Below are 24,622 nucleotides of genomic sequence, written 5' to 3'. Positions count from 1 at the left end.
TAGTTTTCACTCTTACATATAGATCGCTGTTCCTCTTTGAGTTAATTTTTACCTCTGAGGTAGCTTCTTTTGCTCATAGAAAACACAACCACAACCACTTGTTACAGACTCTTCCATCCCCATTGATTGGTTTTGGCCTCCTTGTTGAAAATTGGTTGACCATAAATGTATAAATGTAGAGATTTATTTCTGAACTCTCAATTCTATTATAATGACTTCTCTGTGTTTATGCTAGTACCATGTTGTCTTGATTACTGTGGCTTTGTAATATGTTTTGAAATTGGTCAGTATGATTCCTCCAACTTTGTTCTTCTTTTGCAAAATTGTTTTGGGTCTCTGGAATTTCTTTTTTTTTTTTTTTTTTTTTAATTTTTATTTATTTATGATAGTCACAGAGAGAGACAGAGAGAGAGAGAGAGGCAGAGACACAGGCCGAGGGAGAAGCAGGCTCCATGCACCGGGAGCCCGATGTGGGATTCGATCCCGGGTCTCCAGGATCGCGCCCTGGGCCAAAGGCAGGCGCCAAACCGCTGCGCCACCCAGGGATCCCGGGTCTCTGGAATTTCTATGCGAATTTGAGGATAAGCTTCTCACTTTCCAGTGCAGGCTTTTGAAACTTTCCCATTTCACTCCTTCCATCGATATCTGCTCTCTTTCTCTTTCCCCAGCAAGTGGATGTTAACAACTCAGTATATATACTCCATTATTTCCTATTTGTCTCCCTGCTCATAAAACGCTCTCTGTAGACACAGCATACACATGTGTACACATACACGTACATGTACACAACTCTGAGAGGGATGGTCATTGTTTTATTAATATGGCATTATATTAATATGCCATATTTATTAATATGGCATTATATGCTTTATAATATGGCATTATTTATTAATATGGCATTATATTACACACACTTTTCTATGCCTGGTTTCTCTCACTCGGCGATACCCTGCAGAAATCCCTTCAAGTCATCTAGTCATCTAGCACTAAATCATTTCTCTTAAAGGCAACATAGTATCCCATGGTATGTACCACCATAATTTATTCTGCTATTCAGATTGAGGAGGCATACAATTCTTAATGTTTCCAGATCTTTGTCATTCTGAGCAAAGCCAAAATATGCCTTTATTTCCTGGTGCTTTTATTTCTATGGAAATATCCCTAGTGGTGAGATTGCTGGGTCAAAGGGTGTGTGTATTTTAAATTTGAATATGAATTGCAACACTGCCTTCTAACAACTATGAAACACTTCATATTTCCACCCAGCAATGTGTAAGTACCCACCCCATCACCCTCTCTGCCATGTGTTGTAGTTTTTAAAATATTTGTTAATCTATGGGTATAAGTACCTCATTTTGAGTTTTCATATCCCTGATTAATAGTGAATCTGAATATCTTTCCATTTGTTTGCTGGCTACTTAAGTTTGTTTTTTTTTATGAATAGCATATTTATGTATGTTGCCCTTTTTATTGAGCCATTTCTGTTTTATGTCAATCTGTAAGTTCTCATTGAACATTATAGACATATTTTTTATCATTTGTATTATAAATAGATTTTTAGTTGTATGGCTTGTCCATGACATACTTACTTTTTTTTTAAAGATATGTATTTATTTATTTATATGGGGGAGTGTGTGCACCCAAGCGGGGAGGGGGGCAAAGGGAGAGGGAGAAAGAGAATCGCAAGCAGACTCTGCACTGCTCAACACAGGGCTCGATCTCACAACCCTGATCAGGATCATGTCCTGAGCTGAAACCAAGAGTCAGACCTTAACTGACTGAGCCACCTGGGCACCCCTGTGACATACTTACTTTTTATCATATCTTTTATCATATAAAAATGGGGTTTTAATTTTCGTATATTCAGACAAGTTTAATAATATCTGGGTTCTAGTCTTGGTTTGAAAATTCTCCCCTTTGTCTGAATTATACATGTAGTCTCCTAGATTTTTTTAAAAGTTTTAAAAACTATATTTAATGTATTAATTTATTTAATCCATTTCTAATTTATTTTTTACATAATGCCAAATGGGGCATCATTTTAATTTTCTTCCCTATGGAGAGCCAGTCATGCCTCACTTCAAGACTATACCCTTTGCCTACTGGATTGACTTCTTATATATTAAAGTCTTATATAGCATGGAATCTCTTTCTGAGTCTCTGTTTTATCCACCAGTCTATGTTTCTGTCTCGCTATCAATATTCTGTTGACTTGATTATGGTGGTTCGATACTATATTTTTAGAAAGGCATACCTACCAAGAAAGGCATGTTTCAGTTTCTTCTTTTCAATACCTGCCTTAGCTATTGTCTGGCATTTGTTTTTCCATATAAACTTTAAGATCAACCTATTTGATTCTCAAACCCCCAGCTGAAATTCTAAGGAGAATTATATTAAATTTATATATTAACTTTTGGGGCATTGTCATTTTTATGATGTTATTTATGTCTTCTCATTCCAGATCATGACATGCTTTTCCATTTGTTTAGATGTTGCTTTGGTTTCTAACAATTTATAGTCTTATTTATCTGGAACTTAAGCTTTATTTTTAGTTTTTTTTCTAACCAGGTCATGGTTTTTGGTGCCATTCTAAATATTTTTTTCTGCTAGTAGACTTTTGTAAATATATAATCTTGTCATCAGCAAAAAGAATAGTTTTATACTTCTTTCCTGTTATATATTTTATTCTTTTGTGTACTTAGAGCATCTAGGACTTAGAGTGTAAGTCAGTATTATTTACTAATGATTATAACTTGCCTCCTTCTCGCCTTTCTGATTTTAAATAAAATGGTTTTAGTGTTTTGCTCTTATTTCTGATAAAGAGCATTTATCACAATAATTTCCTTTTATTATTGCTTTGCATAGGGCAGTTATTAGGAATCCTGCAGAATTTTATCAAATGTCTTTTTATCATCAATTGACATAATCATATTTTTCTCTAGCAGCTTGTTGATATCACTTATTATGTTGATAGACTTCTGTAATATGTAAATGTCCTTACATTTCTGGAATAAATCTAATGTAATCAAATAGTACTTCTCTTTTGGCAGATTTCTGGATTCCATGTCTTGGTGTTTTATTTAGAATTTTTGCATCTATATATATAACAATGGAATTTATCTATTGTTTTCGTTTTCTTTTATATCTTTATCAGATTTGTATATTAAAGGCTTATCAGTGAACTTTTTAATCTTTTTTCTTTGCCTAGAAATGTTAAATCAGAGGGGTGCTTGGGTGGCTCAGTCAGTGACTCTTGGTTTCATCTCAGGTCATGATCTCAGAGTCCTGGGATCCAGTCTTGCATCCAGCTCCACCACTCAGTACCACTGAGTCTGAGATTTTCTACCTCTTCCTCTCCTCTGTTCCTCCCCTACTCATGCACGCACACTTGTGCACATGGTCTCTCTCAAAAATAAATCTTTTTTAAAAAGTTTAAATCAGAGTTAAAATTAGTTCTCAGTCTCTCTGTAGACATAAGACACCTGGAAACATACTTGGGTCCTATCCAGACCTGGATATAGGAATATCCAAGGAAGAGACATATTCATCTGGGAACTTTTATAAGCACCCCGACTTATTCCTATCATCTGAGAAGATTGGGCAACAGTGGTCTTTAAAAATTTGAGTTAAGAGAGGGACGGGGCAAGATGGCAGAAGAGTAGGGTCCCCAGGTCACCTGTCCCCACCAAATTATCTAGATAACCTTCAAAAAATCCTGAAAATCTACAAATTCGGCCTGAGATTTAAAGAGAGAACAGCTAGAATGCTACAGTGAGAAGAGTTCACGCTTCTATCAAGGTAGGAAGACGGGAAAAAAAGAAATAAAGAAACAAAAGGCATCCAAGGGGGAGTTAGAGCAGGATCCCAAGAGGGGCGGGGATGCCGTCAGGCTCCCAGGAACACTAACAGAGCACCTGCGCCCTGGGGAGAGTGCACCACACCCCGCAGCTGAGCTCCCTAAAGGACTGCAGCACGCACGGCTGGACCCGGGAGCAGCTCGGAGGGGCTCGGCCGGTGGCTCTGCGGGGAGGGGCCTGCACGGCCAGGAGCGCGAATCCAACAGCGCAGGCCAGGAGCACAGCCCAGGATCCGGCCTCCCCCCGGGACAGGCAGAGGCCCAGAGGGCCCAGGACCGCAAGGACACTCCTGCCCCGAGCTGAGCAGATCAGTGGCCCCACCCCCGTAGCATCCAGGCCCCTGCAGGCTGAGAGCTCTGTAGTTACTGCGGGAGCTGACTCTAGGGCTCCAGAGCTGGCCGCAGCCACTGGGGCTGTTCCTCCTGCGGCCTCACGGGGTAAACAACCCCCACTGAGCCCTGCACCAGGCAGGGGCTGAGCAGCTCCCCCAAGTGCTAACACCTAAAAATCAGCACAGCAGGCCCCTCCCCCAGAAGACCAGCTAGACGCACAGGGGAAAAACAATATTGACCAAGCAGCACTGGAAAGTTCCAGGAGAAGTCGAGGGATTTACAGTATATAGAATCAGAGGATACTCCCCCTTGGTTTTTTGTTTTTTGTTTTTTGATTTCTGTTTGCTTCCCCCCCCCCTTTTTTTCTTTTCTTTTCTTCTCTTTTTTTTTCTTTTTTTTCTTTTTCTTTTCTTCTTTCTCTTCTCTCTTTTTCTCCTTTTCCCAATACAACTTGTTTTTGGCCACTCTACACTGAGCAAAATGACTAGAAGGAAAACCTCACCTCAAAAGAAAGAATCAGGAACAGTCCTCTCTCCCACAGAGTTACAAAATTTGGATTACAATTCAATGTCAGAAAGCCAATTCAGAACACTATTATAAAGCTACTGATGGCTCTAGAAAAAAGCATAAAGGACTCAAGAGACTTCATGATGGCAGAATTTAGAGCTAATCAGGCAGAAAATAAAAATCAATTAAATGAAAAAAAATCAATTAAATGAGATGCAATCAAAACTAGACATCCTAATGACATAGAAGAGTGAGTGACATAGAAGAATGACATAGAAGACAAATGGATGGCAAAGAGGGAAACTGAGGAAAAAAGAGACAAACAAAAGATCATGAGGATAGATTAAGGGAAATAAGTGACAGCCTGAGGAAGAAAAATCTACGTTTAATTGGGGTTCCCGAGGGTGCCAAAAGTGACAGAGGTCCAGAATATAGAGGTTCAAATACATATTTGAACAAATCATAGCTGAAAACTTTCCTAATCTGGGAGAGGAAACAGGCATTCAGATCCATGAAATAGAGAGATCTCCCCCCTAAAATCAGTAAAAACTGTTCAACACCTTGATATTTAATAGTGAAGCTTGCAAATTCCAAAGATAAAGAGAAGATCCTTAAAGCAGCAAGAGACAAGAGATCCCTAACATATATGGGGAGAAATATCAGATTAACAGCAGACCTCTCCCCAGAGACCTGGCAGGCCAGAAAGGGCTGGCAGGATATATTCAGGGTCCTAAATGAGAAAAACATGCAGCCAAGAATACTTTATCCAGCAAGGCTCTCATTCAGAATAGAAGGAGAGATAAAGACCTTCCAAGACAGGCAGGAACTGAAAGAATATGTGACCTCCAAACCAGCTCTGCAAGAAATTTTAAGGGGGACTCTTAAAATTCCCCTTTAAGAAGAAGTCCAATGAAACAATCCACAAAAAGAGGGACTGAATAGGTATCATGATGACACTAAACTCATATCTTTCAATAGTAACTCTGAACGTGAATGGGCTTAATGACCCCATCAAAAGCCGCAGGGTGTCAGACTGGATAAAAAAGCAGGACCCATCTATTTGCTGTCTACAAGAGACTCATTTTAGACAGAAGGACACCTACAGCCTGAAAATAAAAGGTTGGAGAACGATTTACCATTCGAATGGTCCTCAAAAGAAAGCAGGGGTAGCCATCCTTATATCAGATAAACTAAAATTTACCCCGAAGACTGCAGTGAGAGATGAAGAGGGACACTATCTCATACTTAAAGGATCTATCCAACAAGAGGACTTAACAATCCTCAATATATATGCCCCGAATGTGGTAGCTGCCAAATATATCAATCAATAACCAAAATTAAGACATACTTAGATAATAATACACTTGCTGACTTCAATCTAGCGCTTTCTACACTCGATAGGTCTTCTAAGCACAACATCTCCAAAGAAACAAGAACTTTAAATGATACACTGGACCAGATGGATTTCACAGATATCTACAGAACTGTACATCCAAACGCAACTGAATACACATTCTTCTCAAGTGCACATGGAACTTTCTCCAGAATAGACCACATACTGGGTCACAAATTGGGTCTGAACCGATACCAAAAGATTGGGATCGTCCCCTGCGTATTCTCAGATCATAATGCCTTGAAACTAGAACTAAATCACAAGAAGTTTGGAAGGACTTCAAACACGTGGAGATTAAGGACCATCCTGCTAAAAGATGAAAGGGCCAACCAGGAAATTAAGGAAGAATTCAAAAGATTCATGGAAACTAATGAGAATGAAGATACAACCATTCAAAACCTTTGGGATACAGCAAAAGCAGTCCTGAAGAGGAAATACATCGCAATACAAGCATCCATCCAAAAACTGGAAAGAATTCAAATACAAAAGCTAACCTTACACCTAAAGGAGCTAGAGAAAAAACAGCAAATAGATCCTACACCCAGCAGAAGAAGAGAGTTAATAAAGATTCGAGCAGAACTCAACGAAATCGAGACCAGAAGAACTGTGGAACAGATCAACAGAACCAGGAGTTGGTTCTTTGAAAGAATTAATAAGATAGATAAACCATTAGCCAGCCTTATTAAAAAAAAGAGAAGACTCAAATTAATAAAACCATGAATGATAAAGGAGAGATAACTACCAACACTAAGGAAATACAAACGATTTTAAAAACATATTATGAACAGCTATATGCCAATAAATTAGGCAATCTAGAAGAAATGGACATATTTCTGGAAAACCACAAACTACCAAAACCGAAACTGGATAAATAGAAAATCTGAACATGCCAGTAACCAGGGAGGAAATTGAAGCAGTCATCAAAAACCTCCCAAGACACAAAAGTCCAGGGCCAGATGGCTTCCCTGGAGAATTCTACCAAACGTTATAAGGAGAATTATAGACCAATATCCCTGATGAACATGGATGCAAAAATTCTCAACAAGATACTAGTCAATAGGATACAATAGTACATTAAGAAGATTATTCACCATTACCACGTAGGATTTATCCCTGGGATGCAAGGCTGGTTCAATACTCATAAAACAATCAAGAAGATTATTCACCATGACCAAGTAGAATTTTTTCCCGGGATGCAAGGCTGGTTTAACACTCGTAAAACAATAATGTGATTCATTATATCAACAAGAGAAAAAACAAGAACTATATGATCCTCTCAACAGATGCAGAGAAAGCATTTTACAAAATACAGCATCCATTCCTGATCAAAACTCTTCAGAGTGTAGGGATAGAGGGAACATTCCTCAACATCTTAAAAGCCATCTACGAAAAGCCCACAGCAAATATCATTCTCAATGGGGAAGCACTGGGAGCCTTTCCCCTAAGATCAGGAACAAGACAGGGATGTCCACTCTCACCACTGCTATTCAACATAGTACTGGAAGTCCTAGCCTCAGCAATCAGGCAACAAAAAGACATTAAAGGCATTCGAATTGGCAAAGAAGTCAAACTCTCCCTCTTCGCTGATGACATGATACTCTACATAGAAAACCCCAAAGCCTGCACCCCAAGATTGCTAGAACTCATACAGCAATTCAGCAGTGTGACAGGATACAAAATCAATGCCCAGAAGTCAGTGGCATTTCTATACAATAACAATGAGACTGAAGAAAGAGAAATTAAGGAGTCAATCCCATTTACAATTGCACCCAAAAGCATAAGATACCTAGGAATAAACCTAACCAAAGAGGTAAAGGATCAAAACCCTAAAAACTATAGAACACTTCTGAAAGAAATTGAGGAAGACACAAAGAGATGGGAAAATATTCCATGCTCATGGATTGGCAAAATTAATATTGTGAAAGTGTCAATGTTACCCAGGGCAATTTACACGTTTAATGCAATCCCTATCAAAATACCATGGACTTTCTTCAGAGAATTAGAACAAATTATTTTAAGATTTGTGTGGAATCAGAAAAGACCCCGAATAGCCAGGGGAATTTCAAAAAAGAAAACCATATCTGGGGGCATCACAATGCCAGATTTCAGGTTGTACTACAAAGCTGTGGTCATCAAGACAGTGTGGTACTGGCACAAAAACAGACACATAGATCAATGGGACAGAATAGAGAACCCAGAAGTGGACCCTCAACTTTATGGTCAACTAATATTCGACAAAGGAGGAAAGACTATCCACTGGAAGTAAGACAGTCTCTTCAATAAATGGTGCTGGGAAAATTGGACATCCACATCCAGAAGAATGAAACTAGACCACTCTCTTGCACCATACACAAAGATAAACTCAAAATGGATGAAAGATCTAAATGTGAGACAAGATTCCATCAAAATCCTAGAGGAGAACACAGGCAACGCCCTTTTTGAACTCAGCCACAGTAACTTCTTGCAAGATACATCCACGAAGGCAAAAGAAAGAAAAGCAAAAATGAAGTATTGGGACTTCATCAAGATAAGAAGCTTTTGCACAGCAAAGGATACAGTCAACAAAACTAAAAGACAACCTACAGAATGGGAGAAGATATTTGCAAATGACGTATCAGATAAAGGGCTAGTTTCCGAGATTTATAAAGAACTTATTAAACTCAACACCAAAGAACAAACAATCCAATCATGAAATGGGCAAAAGACATGAAGAGAAATCTCACAGAGGAAGACATAGACATGGCCAACATGCACATGAGAAAATGTTCTGCATCACTTGCCATCAGGGAAATACAAATCAAAACCACAATGAGATACCACCTCACACCAGTGAGAATGGGGAAAATTAACAAGGCAGGAAACCACAAAAGTTGGAGAGGATGCGGAGAAAAGGGAACCCTCTTACACTGTTGGTGGGAATGTGAACTGGTGCAGCCACTCTGGAAAACTGTGTGGAGGTTCCTCAAAGGGTTAAAAATAGATCTGCCCTTTGACCCAGCAATTGCACTGCTGGGGATTTACCCCAAAGATACAGATGCAGTGAAACGCCGGGACACCTGCACCCCAACGTTTATAGCAGCAATGTCTAGAATAGCCAAACTGTGGAAGGAGCCTCGGTGTCCATCGAAAGATGAATGGATAAAGAAGGTAAAGAATGGTCTGTGTATACAATGGAATATTCCTCAGCCATTAGAAATGACAACCACCATTTGCTTCGACGTGGATGGAACTGGAGGGTATTTGCTGAGTGAAATAAGTCAATCAGAGAAGGACAAACATTATATGGTATCATTCATTTGGGGAATATAAAAAATAATGAAAGGGAATAAAGGGGAAAGGAGAAAAAATAAATGGGAAATATCAGAAAGGGAGACAGAACATGAGACTCCTAACTCTGGGAAACGAACTAGGGGTGGTGGAAGGGGAGGTTGGCGGGGGCTGGGGGTGACTGGGTGGCGGGCACTGAGCTGGGCACTTTACGGGATGAGCACTGGGTGTTATTCTGTATGTTAGCAAATTGAACTCCAATAAAAAATAAATTTATTAAAAAAAAAACTTTGAGTTAAGATTAAATAAAACTGAGCTGTGTGTGCCTCTGATCCTGGGCCTCTTTAAAATCACCTGATTCTTCTAGGATAATTACCTACTTAAATCTTTTGGTGGGGTAGCTGTCTGTATTTTCCTAAGAAATCATCATCATATCTGATACCAAAGATATGACCGATGCTTTTTTCTTATGCTTTTAATCTATTCTGGTTGTGTTCTCTTTCACATAAATACATATATATTTGGCCTTACTGTCTTAATCTCTAATTGGGCTTACAAGAATTTTTCAGTCTTAAAAACAAAAATAAAACAGCAGCTATTGGATATAGTTACCTATCCTGTTACTTTTTTCACTGTCTGTATTATTGATTTCCATGTTAGTTTTATATTTTATTAATTTAGTCACTTAGAGTCTTTTGTTGGACTTTTTCTTAAGGAGAATACTTGGTTCTTCATACTTTTTAAAAAGATTTTTATTTATTTATTCATGAGAGATTCAGAGAGAGAGATAAGTAGAGACACAGGCAGAGGGAGAAGCAGGCTCCATGCAGGGAGCCCGATGTGGGACTCGATCCCGGGACTCCAGGATCATGCCCTGGGCCAAAAGCAGGCGGTAAACTGCTGAGCACCCAGGAATCCCCTCTTCATACCTATTTAATAATGAAGACATTTAGGGCTTAAGTCATAAAGATTTCTTTCATGCAGTGGATTGTATATTTTTAGTTTTTGTAACAAAGGGACTCCTAAAGGCTTTTCAAGAAGCTTTAGGTCTCTGCTTTTTTTTTTTTTTTTTTTTTTTTTTTAGGTCTTTGCTCTTAAGAGTTTACTATTTAGTGTGTTAAATTGATACTGGGGTAGAAGATATCACTTCACTCTGAATGTGAATCAGGGTTTTAGATGAACTCTTTCAGGAAGGTAATGTGCAGTTTGTTGAGTTTTAATTTCATTTTTATAAATGACACTCCTAATACGTTAAAAATTAATGTGTCTGTTTAAGAAGTTTACTGATATTCCTTGGGTTATCAGATCCCTACTAAGAGCTTGAGCTAAAAAAAAATACCCGTAACTTTGGAAAATAATCTTCAGAAATTTGTAAAATAATCTTAAGAAATTTGGAAAATTTTATCAGCAGGATATAAAATGTAGAGGTGCTGATAGAAGTGACATACAAAAGTCATTCAAACTATGTGCAGTGAAATTACTGAACTCATCATTTTAAGGCAGAGCTATCCCCTTCTAGAGGGAAGGCAGTCAACAATAATTTAGTCAATTGGTCCATTTGCTTTCCAGAAAATAGTATTTCTAAAGATGTGCATGTTCTTGACATAAAGTTTGCTGCCAAGTGCATTTTCTCCAAATATGGAGCTATAAGATGTTACCACTAAGTAATATACTCTTGCTTTCTCTTTAAAAGCTTTTGGCTGCACATTGGGTATCTTGCTGCAAGCCATTGGGGAGGATATTCTCAAGACCTGGAATCTAAGGAGTGAAGTTGGATCTCTGCCAATTGAGTGAGGCTGGAAAAGAAGTAGAGATAAATAGCTTTTCTTTTGACTTAAAATTAGGGCCCTACCTTTAGGCCCTCATGGTAGGTTTGGATAAAAACCAAGATAATCTTTGTCCATCAGGAAACACTTAAACTTTTAGAGTTCATTTTTTTCTAATGTGACAGACCTTCTCTCTGTCAGTGCATTCGATAGCTTTTAGGCTATAAATGGGACACAGAATCCATTGTTTGATAAGATTTCTGAAGGTTTTGGAGGAAGCTTTTACTCTGCTCTTAGCTATGTTACTGTGAAGAGCTTTCTCCTGGGAGACAAGATGCCTGTTTCTTATAGTGGCCAGTGTATGAATCTCATTTCCCTGTCCCGCCCTCACAAAAGAGAAGACAACCACAACAAAAGTTGCATGATGACTGGATGGGTATATGAGGATGGGAAAATTGGCTTGACCAATAGCAACCTTTGATGGAGAGCAGGAAGAGAGACAATGAGGATGGCATAGGAGTTTGACCATGGAGGGATTCTTAAGTGTATAGAGTTTACCGTGTTCATCTCACATAAAAAGTAGACTGGTGTACACCCTTGTATGTGCTCTGAGGTCTGGATGTGGCATCGTGCCGTGCTGAAAATTGTTAACCTAACCTGACTAACTTCTGGGAACAATGAATAAACTGTCATATTCAGAGTCACAGATAACCCTAACACATTCCTAATAAAATAGTTTATTGTTGTAGGTAAATGTGTTTGTCGTCAGTTCAGCTCTGAGCGAGGAGGTCCCTGACTCGGGAGGCATTAGTTTCAGCCGTGTTCCAGGTCTCCTTCTTATGCTCTACTTCAGATGTCCCAAGCATCACAGGTGGTCACTTGGGTCTTTTGCTCTCTGGCTTATAGGACCAAGATCTTGTCCTCCCCTAAGTGTTTCAGCGCTGTATAATCCTAGATTGGCTGCATCATGAGTAAAAAAATAAGTTTGCAGCTCTACTGGCTGACATGGTACCAATTAGTTTAACCCTAACTCTACCCTGACCCTAGTCCCTCCCTGGGCCCACCTTCCTCACTGGCAAAACTGACATTCAAATCTGGTTCTTCCCCTTTCACTCCTCCTCCCTAACCCAGCCCTTACCCACTGCTTATACCTATGGAGACAAATAAACTTAAGCCCTGGAGGTATCCTGACTCTTAAAGCAGAAGCCAATTTATTTGTGGGTGCAGTGAGTAATGAAAAAAGGAGCCCTCTACCTTTTTCTCCAGTCCTTGGTTATAAGATGAATGTTGCTAGTGATAGATGCTTCTTTGGACTGTGGTCTGGCCCTGTTGGTTGACCAGTTAGGGGGACACATCAGAGGTTAACTGCCTCTCAGGGCATTCTCCAAACTGGATGTGGTGTCTTACACCAGGCAGGCAGTTCCTGCTTCTGACCAGGGCTGGATCTCTTTGTATTCTTTTCCCCACTTTTGTCACCATAAGAAGAGCTGATCTTTTTAGCAATTCCCTCCCCCATAGGTTGCTATCTTAGAAGCAGAGAATTATTTTTAATTGGTTTGTTTACTTCTAAGCCCCACTCATTAGAGGCAGAGTTTTACATATATTTGGCTCAGCTCCTTTCTCTTGCTTGGGAGACCGATATTTAGTAACATTAAAATGAAACCAGTACAGTTAACATCCACTGACAATTATAATTCACTTCTCTAAAACATAATATTCCAAACTTAAACATACTCAGTGTTTGCTGAACATGCAAACATCTAAACACACAGCTTAGAATAAAGGAAACAAAAAATCTGTTTCTGGAGTGAAGCACAAGCACAATCACTGCTAAATATCTTATGAAGACTCTTAATCAAGTACCGGGCGGCTCTCCTAAGATGTGGTGTCTCCCATCCAAGAGCAGAGACTCTGAGACCTAGCAGGGCAGACCATTCAGGTTTGGAGATAGTAGAATTAAACTGAGTAGATATTTACTTCCTTTTTATCCAAATCCTGATTTTTTTTTTTAATCCCACTGGCTTTGTTGGTATGTCCTATGTCAATGGCTGCTTCAGTTCCATTTTGGCATTAGGCAGCTTTTGATATCAAGTTGAGTAGTATGATTCTCACATTCCCCAAGCACAGCTTGAAGCCTTCACACTTCACTGCAGCATACTTACAGTGATTCTTCAGGATGAGCATCTCTTTCTCCCTCTTTCTTTCTCTCTCTCCTTATCATTCTCTGATGTTGCTAGCACCTGGTGTATGTGTTCCTTTAAAGATCCATAGGGGCTGCAGTTCACTTGTGTACTGGTTGAGTCAGCATAATCCAAAGGATTGGCAGGCAAAGCAAAATCACATATTCTCTAAAATATCACCCTTACTGGAAAACTCTAAAAGTTTTTAAAACATATGACTTTCCTAAGCCATTTTCCTGCCAGTTTTTTTTTTTTTTTAATTTTTATTTATGATAGTCACACACACAGAGAGAGAGAGAGAGGCAGAGACATAGGCAGAGGGAGAAGCAGGCTCCATGCACCGGGAGCCCGACGTGGGATTCGATCCCGGGTCTCCAGGATCGCGCCCTGGGCCAAAGGCAGGCGCCAAACCGCTGCGCCACCCAGGGGTCCCTTTCCTGCCAGTTTTAAAATAAATGAATACTAGTTTTATGATTCAACTTATTTTAGAGATACTATTTACTATGTCATGACAGGAATTTTTATTTGTTTTTCTTTGCACAGTCATATGTCTTAAGTATAAGATGAAAATACCTTTGTCTAATTTTGCTTCCATTTCTTATGTCTAAAATAACAATCTAATACGTTTGCTTTGGACTATGAGTTATCACTTTTATTATGAAAAATAGTATGTATGAAAGAAATGTTTTAATATTTAAGTGAATTTCTGTGAAATGCTTCATCTTAAAAACTTGGTTTTGGCTGTGATGAGAGAGGCATATCAGTCCTTTTTAGTCATCTGATAAGGATTTAAAAAAATAAGTGGATACCTACTTGTCTTCATTCAAAATGCATAAAATAAGTTATAATTCTAGAATGTCATAACTTAGTCAACATCGATGACCTGAATTAAATAAATGACAGGACCCAGGAACGTTGTCAATTAAAATAACAATAATTCTGTAGTAGGGATTCAGGACCTGTGAGTTAAAGTCCTTGGCATGGCTTGTCTCTATCTCTGTATCCTTAGACCAATAACTGAATCTCTCTGATACAGTTTCATTATCAGTACAGTAAGTGTCATTATCTGTGATTTGATAACTACAATTGAGAGCTCTTTAATTTTATTCTACTCTTTGCAGATTGGTCATGTCATTTTATGGCTTTAATTCAAAAAATTTAATTTTATGTGCAAAATTCAACCTACATACAGAGAACATATTAAGATCCCTTATATATGAACAACTGCAAATGCTAATGGCAGAGTTTCTCCTTTCCTCCCATCAGTTCCTGTCTGGCTGGTAATGTGGGCTCTGATAGTGTCCTGGCCTGTAGGGACCCGCTCTGGTCTGATCCTCCCTATCCTGCCTTCTCTGCCCTTTCTCAATGGCAACATCAGCATTTTGGCTCTCCCAGGACTAGACTGAGTAGTGCCACCCCCCTCAGCCTGGGCCACTGTCACTTTGTCACTCTCTGTGGTGATTGGCACCTACTTAGAGGTCCAGGAATTTTCCTTTTTCTCACCACTCTCTTGAATGGGGTAAGGAAAAGTTTACTGTCACTTAATCAACCCAAAAGAAAACAGCTTGACCAGCATTAATTGAGTGCCGTGAATGAAGCACAATCTCTATTCTCAGTGAGTTTATAATCTGATAGAAGATACATACATTAAGCATAATTTCAAGAAAATATAATCAATTCCATGCTAACAAGCAGAGAATGTTCTAGAAACATGAAATCTAGTGGTTGGTCACTACAAGGTTCTAAGAAGAGATTATAAGAGTGAGGAAAAGAGAAACATGAAATGGAGCTAAGGTGTGAAAACATGGAATTCTTGGGAACCTACACCGACGTGTCATTATGATCCAAAGTCCATAATTGACATTAGGATTCACTCTTGGTGAAAACGCAAGTTTTCAATTCCTTTGGGTAAATGCTGTGGATCTCAGTTGCTCGATTATATGGTAAGAGTATGTTTAGTTTTGTAGGAAACTATCAAACTGTCTACCAAGGTGGCTGTAACCGTTTGCATTCACACCAGCAGTGAAGGAGACTTCTTGTTGCTCTGCATCCTGGTCAGCATTTGGTGATATCAGTGTTTGGGATTTTGGCCAATCTAAGAGGTATGCCATGGTACCCCCTTATGGTTTTAATTTGCATTTCCTGGATGACACATGGTATAAAACATTTTTCATAGGCTTGTTTGCCATCTCTTTTTTTGTAAGGTGTCTGTTAAGGTCTTTTTTTTTTTATTGGGTTGGTTAATTTAATTGGGTTGATTTTTTTACTGTTGAATTTTAAAAAAATCTCTGTTTTGGATAATAGTCTTTTATCAGATGTGCCTTTCACAAATATTCTCTTCCACTCTATGGCTTGTCTTCTCATTCTCTTGTTACATCTTTTATTTCAATTTGTGCATGTAACAATCTTTGTACAAGAATAGAAACAACTTTGGGTCAACTCCACTCACTTAACTCATAAATATAACCGTAAGTTGTCTGAAATGGACATAATTAATTATGTATTTTAAGTGCCTGAAACTATGTAAAAATTTAGTACATCTCAATCTTCCAGATATTTTAAATGACTGGCATAGCAATCTTACAAGGACCAATAAGGACTTTCTAAACTTTCTAGTCCTTTAACTAAATCTTAAGCACCTAAGCTTATTAGCCCTGAAAATATGATCATTCAAAATTATTAATGTAGTAGATCATGTTATCTTATTTATGTGAATACAATTTGCAAGTAAATTGTTAGGCTTTTCAAATTAAAATTATAAGTGTATTACCAACTAAGTGTTTAAATTCAAGTCACAAAAGTCATTGTCAGATTGTTTTACAATGTCTCTAATATTATCTAAAGATTTTAGATAGTTAAGAATAAACACACTGATTATCCCAAGGTCATACATCTTATTCATAAAGCATTGATACTATATTTCTTTGCTGGGGCTGCCATAACAAAGCACCATTGAGTGATTATTTAAACAACAGAAATGTATTTCCTCACAGTTATAGATTAGAAGTCTGTGACAAGTTTGGTTTTTTTTCTGAGGGCTGTGAGAGAGAATCTGCTCCATGCCTCTTCCCTACTTTCTAATGATTCCCTGGCAATTCTTAGTGATCCTTGGATTACAGATGCCTCACCTTGAGGTCATCTTCTTCACGTGGCAGGGGGCACCTGGTTGGCTCAGTTGGTAAAGCTTGTGACTCTTGCTGTTGGGGTTGTGAGTTTGAGCACTATGTTGGGTGTAGAGATTATTTAAAAATAGAAATCTTGGGATCCCTGGGTGACTCAGTGGTTTAGCACCTGCCTTTGGCCCAGGGTGTGATCCTGGAGTCCCGGGATCAAGTCCCATGTTGGGCTCCCAGCGTGGAGCCTGCTTCTCCCTCTGCCTGTGTCTCTGCCTCTCTCTCTCTATATATATATATGTCTATCATGAATAAATAAATAAAACCTTAAAAAAAATAGAAACCTTTTTTTTTAAAGAAGTTCTTCTTCATGTGACATTCTCCATGGGAAGAGTTCTCATACTCTTACTATGTGATCCAGCAATCAGGGTTCTTGGTATGTACCTAAAGGAATTGAAAACTTATGTCCACACAAAAACCTGTGCACGAATGTTTGCGGAAGTCTTATTCATAATTGCCAAACTTGAAGTAACTGAGATGTCAAGTTCAGTGGGCAAGTGGATAAATAAACTGTGGTATATCCCAGCAAGGGGATATTATTCAGCGCTAAAAAGAAATAAGTTATCAAGCCATGAAAAGACATGGTGGAACCTTAAATGCACTTTACTGATGAAAGAAGCCAATCTGAAAGAGCCATATACTGTAGGATTCCAACTATATGACATTCTGGAAAAGGCAAAACTATGGAAATAGTAAAAGATCAGTGGTGGTTAGAGGTTGTGAGAAAGAGAGATAGATAACTAGGCAGAGCACAAAGGATTTTTAGGCCAATGGAAATACTCTGTATGATACTATGATGGTAGGTATGTGTCATTATACATTTGTAAAAATCCCAAGAATGTACACCACCAAGAGTGAACTCTGATATAAATGATGGACTTTGGGTGATAATGCTGTGTCAGTGTAGGTTCATTGAATATAACATGTATCACTCTAATGCAGGATGTTGATCATGGGGGAAGCTGTGTGTGTGGAGTGGGGAGGACAGGAGCGACATAGGAACTCTGCACTAGCCACTCAGTTGTGTTGTGAACCTAAAGCTACTCTAAAATAAAGCTTGTTAATTAAAAAAAAAAAAAAACTATAATAAAAAGAGGAAGTAGAGCGACACCTGGGTGGCTCAGCAGTTGAGCGTCTGCCTTCGGCTTAGGGTGTGATCCCATCTGGGGATTGAGTCCCACATCAGGCTCCCTGAGAGGAACCTGCTTCTCCCTCTGTCTATGTCTCTGCCTCTTTCTCTGTGTCTCTCATGAATAAATAAATAAAATCTTTTAAAAATTTAAGTTTAGTAACTTGAATTTTTAAAAAATAAAATAAAATACAGGAAGTAGAAATATATAGAAATGATCCATATAGAAATTCAGTATAGGAAATGATCCATATCCTTTGGTTTTATGAGTATGTAAATCGGTTGAGAGCAGAAATTATTATTTATTGGTATTTACCTAATATCTCACATAGTGCTTAATAGTCAACAGATGACAGTTGAATGAATGGATGGATGGGTGGATGATTGATTGTAAGAGGTGTAGTACAATAAACTTCTAGGAGAGGAAGAGTACTTCTAACAGAATTGCTTTGCCTTAGGCAGATTAACTCAGTGTAGAGAAGAGTGACCTCACCCTACACATGTAGTTTTGAGTTGCTGTCCACCTAGCAGATCAGCCTAGTGTACAAGAACAGAAGCAAAGCAGAAATGTCCAGAGCAGCTGTAGAGTAGATTGGAGGCTGATACATCAGAACAATGAAGGTCTGACTCTCCAACAAACCACAACTGTGTTTGTCCTTGAAGATACTGTAAAAGTAGCAGCAATCCAACCTCCTCAAGTACAGACAAAGCTATATAGCAAGAGGTGGAGTATGTAGAGGGAATTGTGAATGTTTTCCAGACTCTGAAGAGCACTTGCAGTACACTTTTCCTGCAAGTCACTCACCAACTCTTCTTCCTGGGAAGATATAGCACATTCAGTGGGCTGGCAATCAGGATTCAAATCTCAGTTCATTCAATTATGGAAACTTGGTAGATTGCTTTATGCCTTGGTAGTTTTATACATAAAATGAAAAAATGTCCTTGCACTCATTATTGTTAACCATCAAACAAAAATTGTTTTGTACTCCTTGGGGTAATCAGCATTTGAGATGATTAGTCTTTGTAGCATGAATAACCCAAGTGCTTGGTCAAGGTCATAACTCTACCTGAGGTCAGGCCCCTTTGAGCCCCATCAGCCTAGATCCCAAGCCAAACTGAGCCAGGGCCCTCATTTGCTGCTGTCTTCTGAGCCTCCAACTTTAATCCAAAAGAGCATTGTGATTCTAGGATATCAAGGAGAGCCCCAGTCTAGAAAAATTATACAGTCATTCTAAACAATTGAATAAGAATTAAATGTTGATGGATTCAGCCTGTTATTCTCTATAATGCATCTCTAAATCCTGCTAAAGTATGACTTTGGAACTTACATATCTGAACTTTCCAGTCTGTGATTGACAAACACACAAAGTTTTGAAGGAACATAGTTTTCAACAATCTATTTATGGGGTATTCCTGGTGTAGACTATCCATAAGGCCTGTAGCTTCCTCAAGAAAAATCTGCAGGATGTCAGATGCTGTTTTTATTTCTCCATGTGCCATTAAAGCTCATGCTGGTTGCTCCTTTCGAGTTATACATATTACAAATGGACATTCCTCACCAGGAGAATTTTCATAGAAAAATGATTCACATCCACCCCATCGGCATATTTATTGTTTTGCTTCCAAGATGTACCCCAATCAGTCTACCACTTTCCATCTCTACTGCTTACTGTCCTAATCCAAGCCACCATTTCTCACTAGAATCCCACAATAGCTTCCTGTGATTCTACTTTTCCATCTGTCCCCAATCGGTTCATTTCCACATTGTAGGCAGACTCATCAGTTTAAAATATCACAACTACCAGCTTTGAAATTTCTAGTGGCTTCCCATGACAAGTCAAATGAAACCCAAACTCTTTATGGAGGCCCAGGAGGCCTGGCCGATCTTGCCCATGCTCACCTCCCTGGCTCCTATCACACGATCCCTGCCCCTTACTCAATGTCCTCCAGCCTCGCTCTGACTTTCTTCCCTCAAGGCAGGTCCTCGCCCTTGCTGGTCGTCTGCCTGAAATAGTCTGATTCTCATTCTTTTCCTGGCCGATCTCCTTGTGATCCAGACCTCTGCCTCCCAGAGGGCAGCCTTCCCTAACCTCCCTGACTAAAAAGACCCTCCCTGCCCTTCCCAGTCACTCTCCCTCCTGTACATTTTATTTCTTGCATGGCCCATTTTGTTACTGAAAATGTCATGCTTGTCTATTTGTTTCTTTTCTTAATGTCTGCCTTCTCAGCTGCCTGAACACCCTAAGGAAACAAATATCGTAGTCCTGCCTCTCCTGAATTCCCTGTGACTAGAGCAGTGCCTGGCATAAAATATATGTGCATCAGATAAGTGAATATATAGATAGGTACAGATACATCTTAATATTCATTCAGTAAATATTTTATTGTGTATATGTTCATTTAATATATATTTATATGTTACATATGAATGAATAAATATCCCTGAAGATTCTTTTTCATATCCAGTTTTTGTTGTTGATTTGTTTTTTTTTCATATCCAGTTTTTATCATGACTTGGAATGTTGAGTGATTGGAATAATCATTTCTGATAAGAGTAGGAGCTGCGCTAGAATAAAGGCCGCAACATAAGTAAACAATAAAGGATTTTGTCTCTTTCCTGTATCTTACTGCAAGTTGAATGTAGTTGGAATGACATGTAGAATTACCATACTCCTTGGTGAAATGCATCCAAGAACAGTGATATGTATGTGTGTGGTTTTGAATGTATTTTTCATGTACCTTATTTAAAAGGGTTTTACTAAAAAATTAAAATAAAATAAAATAAAATAAAATATTAAAATAAAAGGGATTTACTACTCTAAACTCTAAGCTGTAGTCCAAAGTTCTCATGCCTGTACTGAAACCACACATATCCTTTGATTTTAGTGCTGGGGTCTTTGGATTTTTCTTTCTTAACTCTCCTTTCTCCTCATATATAACACACTTTTAAGATGGCTTCAAGAAAAATGAACATCTGGAGTGACCATGTTAAGTTCTGAAGTTAAGTTTTACATAGATAGATTTATCTGTGGCCTAACAAATTAGATATTTCTACTTCCTCCTAGGAGAACTCCTCCTTCTATTTTTTATACATATTTGCATTCGCAAAGTATTTTTTTTCAGCACTCACTGGGTAACAGGCACCATGCTCACCTCTCATATTAAAATAACTGAGACTGAGCCTACTTGGGTCTCTTAGTCTGACATATCATCTGTGGGATGACTTCTTATGCTGGAGCCTTGGGATTCTTCCCCACTCTGTCTCCGGCCATAGTCACTCCAGGAAAGGGTGATGCTAACATTTTTATGGTGTGTTTCAGCAACTTGGAAGTATATACAGTATACTGGCTGCAATCTTGAATGTCGGCAACATTGAATTTTCTTCTGTAGCAACTGAACACCAGATTGACAAGAGCCACATTTCCAGTCATGCAGCTCTGGAGAACTGTGAGTATTATTATCTTCTCTTCAAAATTGAACTCTTGAAAAGTGTCTAATGAAATACTGTAAGTGTCTTATAAGGATAATTTCAAGCAATTGTACTTTTCTGGAATCCTAAAAATGAAAACTCTAATTCAATTTGTGTAAAATGAAGTTTATGAAGTCCAATATTTAAAACAGATCATCATGCCTACAAATTAACTGATTACTGCAGAAAGCCTTTCTAAAGACAGGCTTTCATGACTATTTTAGGAGCTATTTACATTTCAGTGTAAAAACACAGAATATTCCATTAAAATTTAGTAAACTGATCTGAAAACAGTTAAAATTATTATTTTATAAACTTAGCATCTCTATAATTTTGTAAGTAATAAAGACTTGTATATTTATTTTCATACTGGATGGATTTTATACTCATTCATCCTGATTTTATGATCATTTTCTATATAAGAAGAGTGCATCATGGGATTTGCTTCAGATCAGCTTTTTTTCTCTAACTAGCAGAGTTTGATGAATTATTATAATAACTTAAGATTTTCCACTTAGCTTCTGATGGCATAGCTTTTTTTTTATATAGGAGGTGCCCAATTTAAAAAATTTTTTGATATAAACATAAACCCCCATAATTCCAGATTTGTTATAAGTTTCATTCATAACCTAAGGAATCATGATACAAATTTATATATTTTTCTGATTTATACTTAATCAGGATCAGAATGAGATGTTTTAGGGTAATTTCAGAGGACTAGATACCAACCGTCCCAGTCTGGACCTGTCCCCGGAGCCCTATCATCTCTATCCCACTGTGTCTCTGGAACCAGTTTGGTAAAAGGACTGAGGTTGTCATGTAATGATTGGCATGGACCTGGGAACATATTCTGATTTTTCATATTTAAAGTTAGTTATTGGCACAGAAGGTATTAGATTGATTTTATTTATGTATGTATTTATTTATTTATTTTCTGAGCCATAGAGATCCCTCCAACCCATGATGAACTGGGCATAGATAGATCAGCATAGATCCCAGACTGAACTTTGTTCAGCACATCTAGTATTTTTTGGCGACCTTGAGCCAGTAGCTCCAGGCTGATCTATAGCTCCCAGCAATCCTCAGTTATCAGAAATGGAAGGAAAAACAAAAACAGAAAACTACAATGATAGATTCAGATCTCACCATTGTCATAACTGGAAGAGTTATCAGCCATGAATAGAATGATTTACAACAGAGATATGTTGTAGATATGAGTGTATACTACCAAACTAAGAAATGACTTTGATAATTGAGAACCTATTTCTGTATAGAAGGAGGCAATCATATGGGTCACAGAAGGTTAGTATTAATATGAATGTCATTATAATTCAATAAAGCACTTTCTGGAATAGCCATTCATGGAAAATAGAAATTTTGCTAACTTACTTAAAATGGTTTATAATTAAAGTTGCAAGGAATTATCTCCACACCAAGGCCATGTTTTGAGATGGTTTTGCAGGTGCATTGTTTAAATCAGGCACCAGTTCTATCTATTCAATCTTATAAATATCTCTTGAATCTGATCACTTCTCTTTATCTCCATCATCATCATTCTCACTAAAGACAATATCACTTATTGAGCTAAGGGACCTCCCCATTGTTCATTCTGTATCAATTCTTGAACTTTTCCAGGCCATTCTCCACAGTTCATTCAGAAACCACTTACACATGTACCAGTGGGTTCTCTGAATTTCCCTCTCCCCCTGCTTGTTACTCTCTCCCTCTCCTTTTATCTTCCCACTTAAATTTCTTAATTAGCTTCCCATTCCTTCTGGATAAAGATGATCAAAACTAAGTTTGTCTTACAAGGTATTATACTTAGCATTATATTCCCAAGTAATTTTAATGCTTGGCATGTTGTAAACACTCAGTAAATATATGTCAATAAATAAACAACGTAGGAGTAGAAATAGGCATATTAATCAATGGGAGACACTATCCAGAAATGGCATTACAAGTCCATAGGGAGTCAGTGTTGTAGAGACTGTGAACTAGCTAGCCATTTGAGTGGGGGAGGGGGATTTCAAATTCTTGTCATACACCATATACCAAAATAAATTCCAAGCCTATAACAATTTAAATGCAAAAACATCATAAAAAGTGCTAATCCTGAGATGAGAAAAGACTTGAAGAATTTTATGTGCAAAAAACCAAAAGCAGAAAGGATTTTTAAATGCATATTTGGCCACATAAAACTTCAAATCCTTTCATACTAATACAAGAAAAATAAATGAAATTGTAATACAAGTGAGAAGTGAGAGAAAATATTTGCAACATATACATAAGCAATATGTGTGACTTATAAAGAGCTCTTCTAAATTGATTAGGAAAATTAAATATATCAATGACAAAAGGCAGTTTATAAAATAAAACCACAAATTACTAATAAAAATGTGAAAAGAAGAAAAGTATTTAGCTTCACTAAGAGTCAGTTAAAAACAAGTTGAAAAACAGACATTTTTTTCCTATCAAATTGGCCATTTTCAAAAGTAATCTGTGGTGTCCATGAAATTGCATTGAAATTACTGGTTTTTACTTGACTGATAATAATATAATTGGTTCAGAGTTTTCAAAGAGCAGCTAAATAGTGTACATCAAAAGGCTTAAATATGTTTATATACTCTGACCCAGTTGCTGAACTTAGGCAATTTATGCTAAGACAATAATACAAAACAGGAACAGTTTCATGCCCCAAATATTTATCCCAGCATTCTTTATAATTATGAACATATGGAAACACCCTAACCATCCAACAATGTAAAAATTATTCATATGATATATAGCAGAATTTTATATAGCAAATTAAAATTGTTTATAAGCAATATTTAACAAAATGAGAAATTCTTAAGATATTATATTAAGATAAAATACATATGCAGAATAGTGGCAATAAACATCCCTAAAAGGAAAGGAATGCAGAATGTTAACCTCAAAGTAAGATTTCTGCAGTGAGCTTCTTTACTTCTGCAATCTGAAAAAAGTTCTAGTAATGTTCAATGATTTTAGTCACATAGTCAAGAAATAGCTTGTCCCAAATGCTAAAGGTAAATTCAGAATGTTGAAAGTAATTTGAAAGGAGAACAACTGATTTTAAAAAATAGTCTATCATGTAAGTTTGCATTAAAGATATTTATTGTATTAAAAAATGAATATTTTTATTCACTGAATTTCAGTATTATTCATTTAAAATTCCTGTGATATTTAATTATCATTAAATATGAATATATGTTCCAGGCATCACATTGTAACAAAATTTAATCATTGAAATACATAACTGAGAAGTAGTGTGCTAAAAATATATATATGAATGTCAACATAAGGTTTGTGCTTTTTTGATTCAATATTGCAGAAGTTACATAAAATACTTTTGTTTGGGTGTACCCCTGAAGTCTAAGTAAACTTCCAATTAATTTCTACATTTTGTGGGGCACCTGGGTGGCCCAGTGGTTGAGTGTTTGCCTTTGGCTCAGGTTGTGATCCTGGGGTCCGGGATGGAGTCCTGCATCAAGCTCCCCAGAAGGAGCCTGCTTCTCCCTCTGCCTGTGT

General features: G+C 37.8%; 1 protein-coding gene across 5 annotated transcripts in view; it reads left to right on the top strand.

Annotated features, from left to right (window-relative positions):
- Positions 1-24,622, top strand: part of MYO3A (myosin IIIA) — a 239,889-nt gene that overhangs the window by 130,000 nt on the left and 85,267 nt on the right. For all 5 annotated transcript variants that reach the window (XM_077896753.1, XM_077896752.1, XM_077896751.1 and 2 more), the window contains one exon: positions 20,925-21,051. In XM_077896753.1, coding sequence (XP_077752879.1) covers positions 20,925-21,051 — 127 coding nt within the window. The remainder of the gene's footprint in view (positions 1-20,924; positions 21,052-24,622) is intronic.

The sequence above is a fragment of the Canis aureus genome, chromosome 5 (genome assembly GCF_053574225.1).
Source record: "Canis aureus isolate CA01 chromosome 5, VMU_Caureus_v.1.0, whole genome shotgun sequence".
Lineage (NCBI taxonomy): Eukaryota > Metazoa > Chordata > Mammalia > Carnivora > Canidae > Canis > Canis aureus.
Note: the sequence above shows the minus strand (reverse complement) of the source record. Positions and strands in the feature narration are given on the sequence as shown.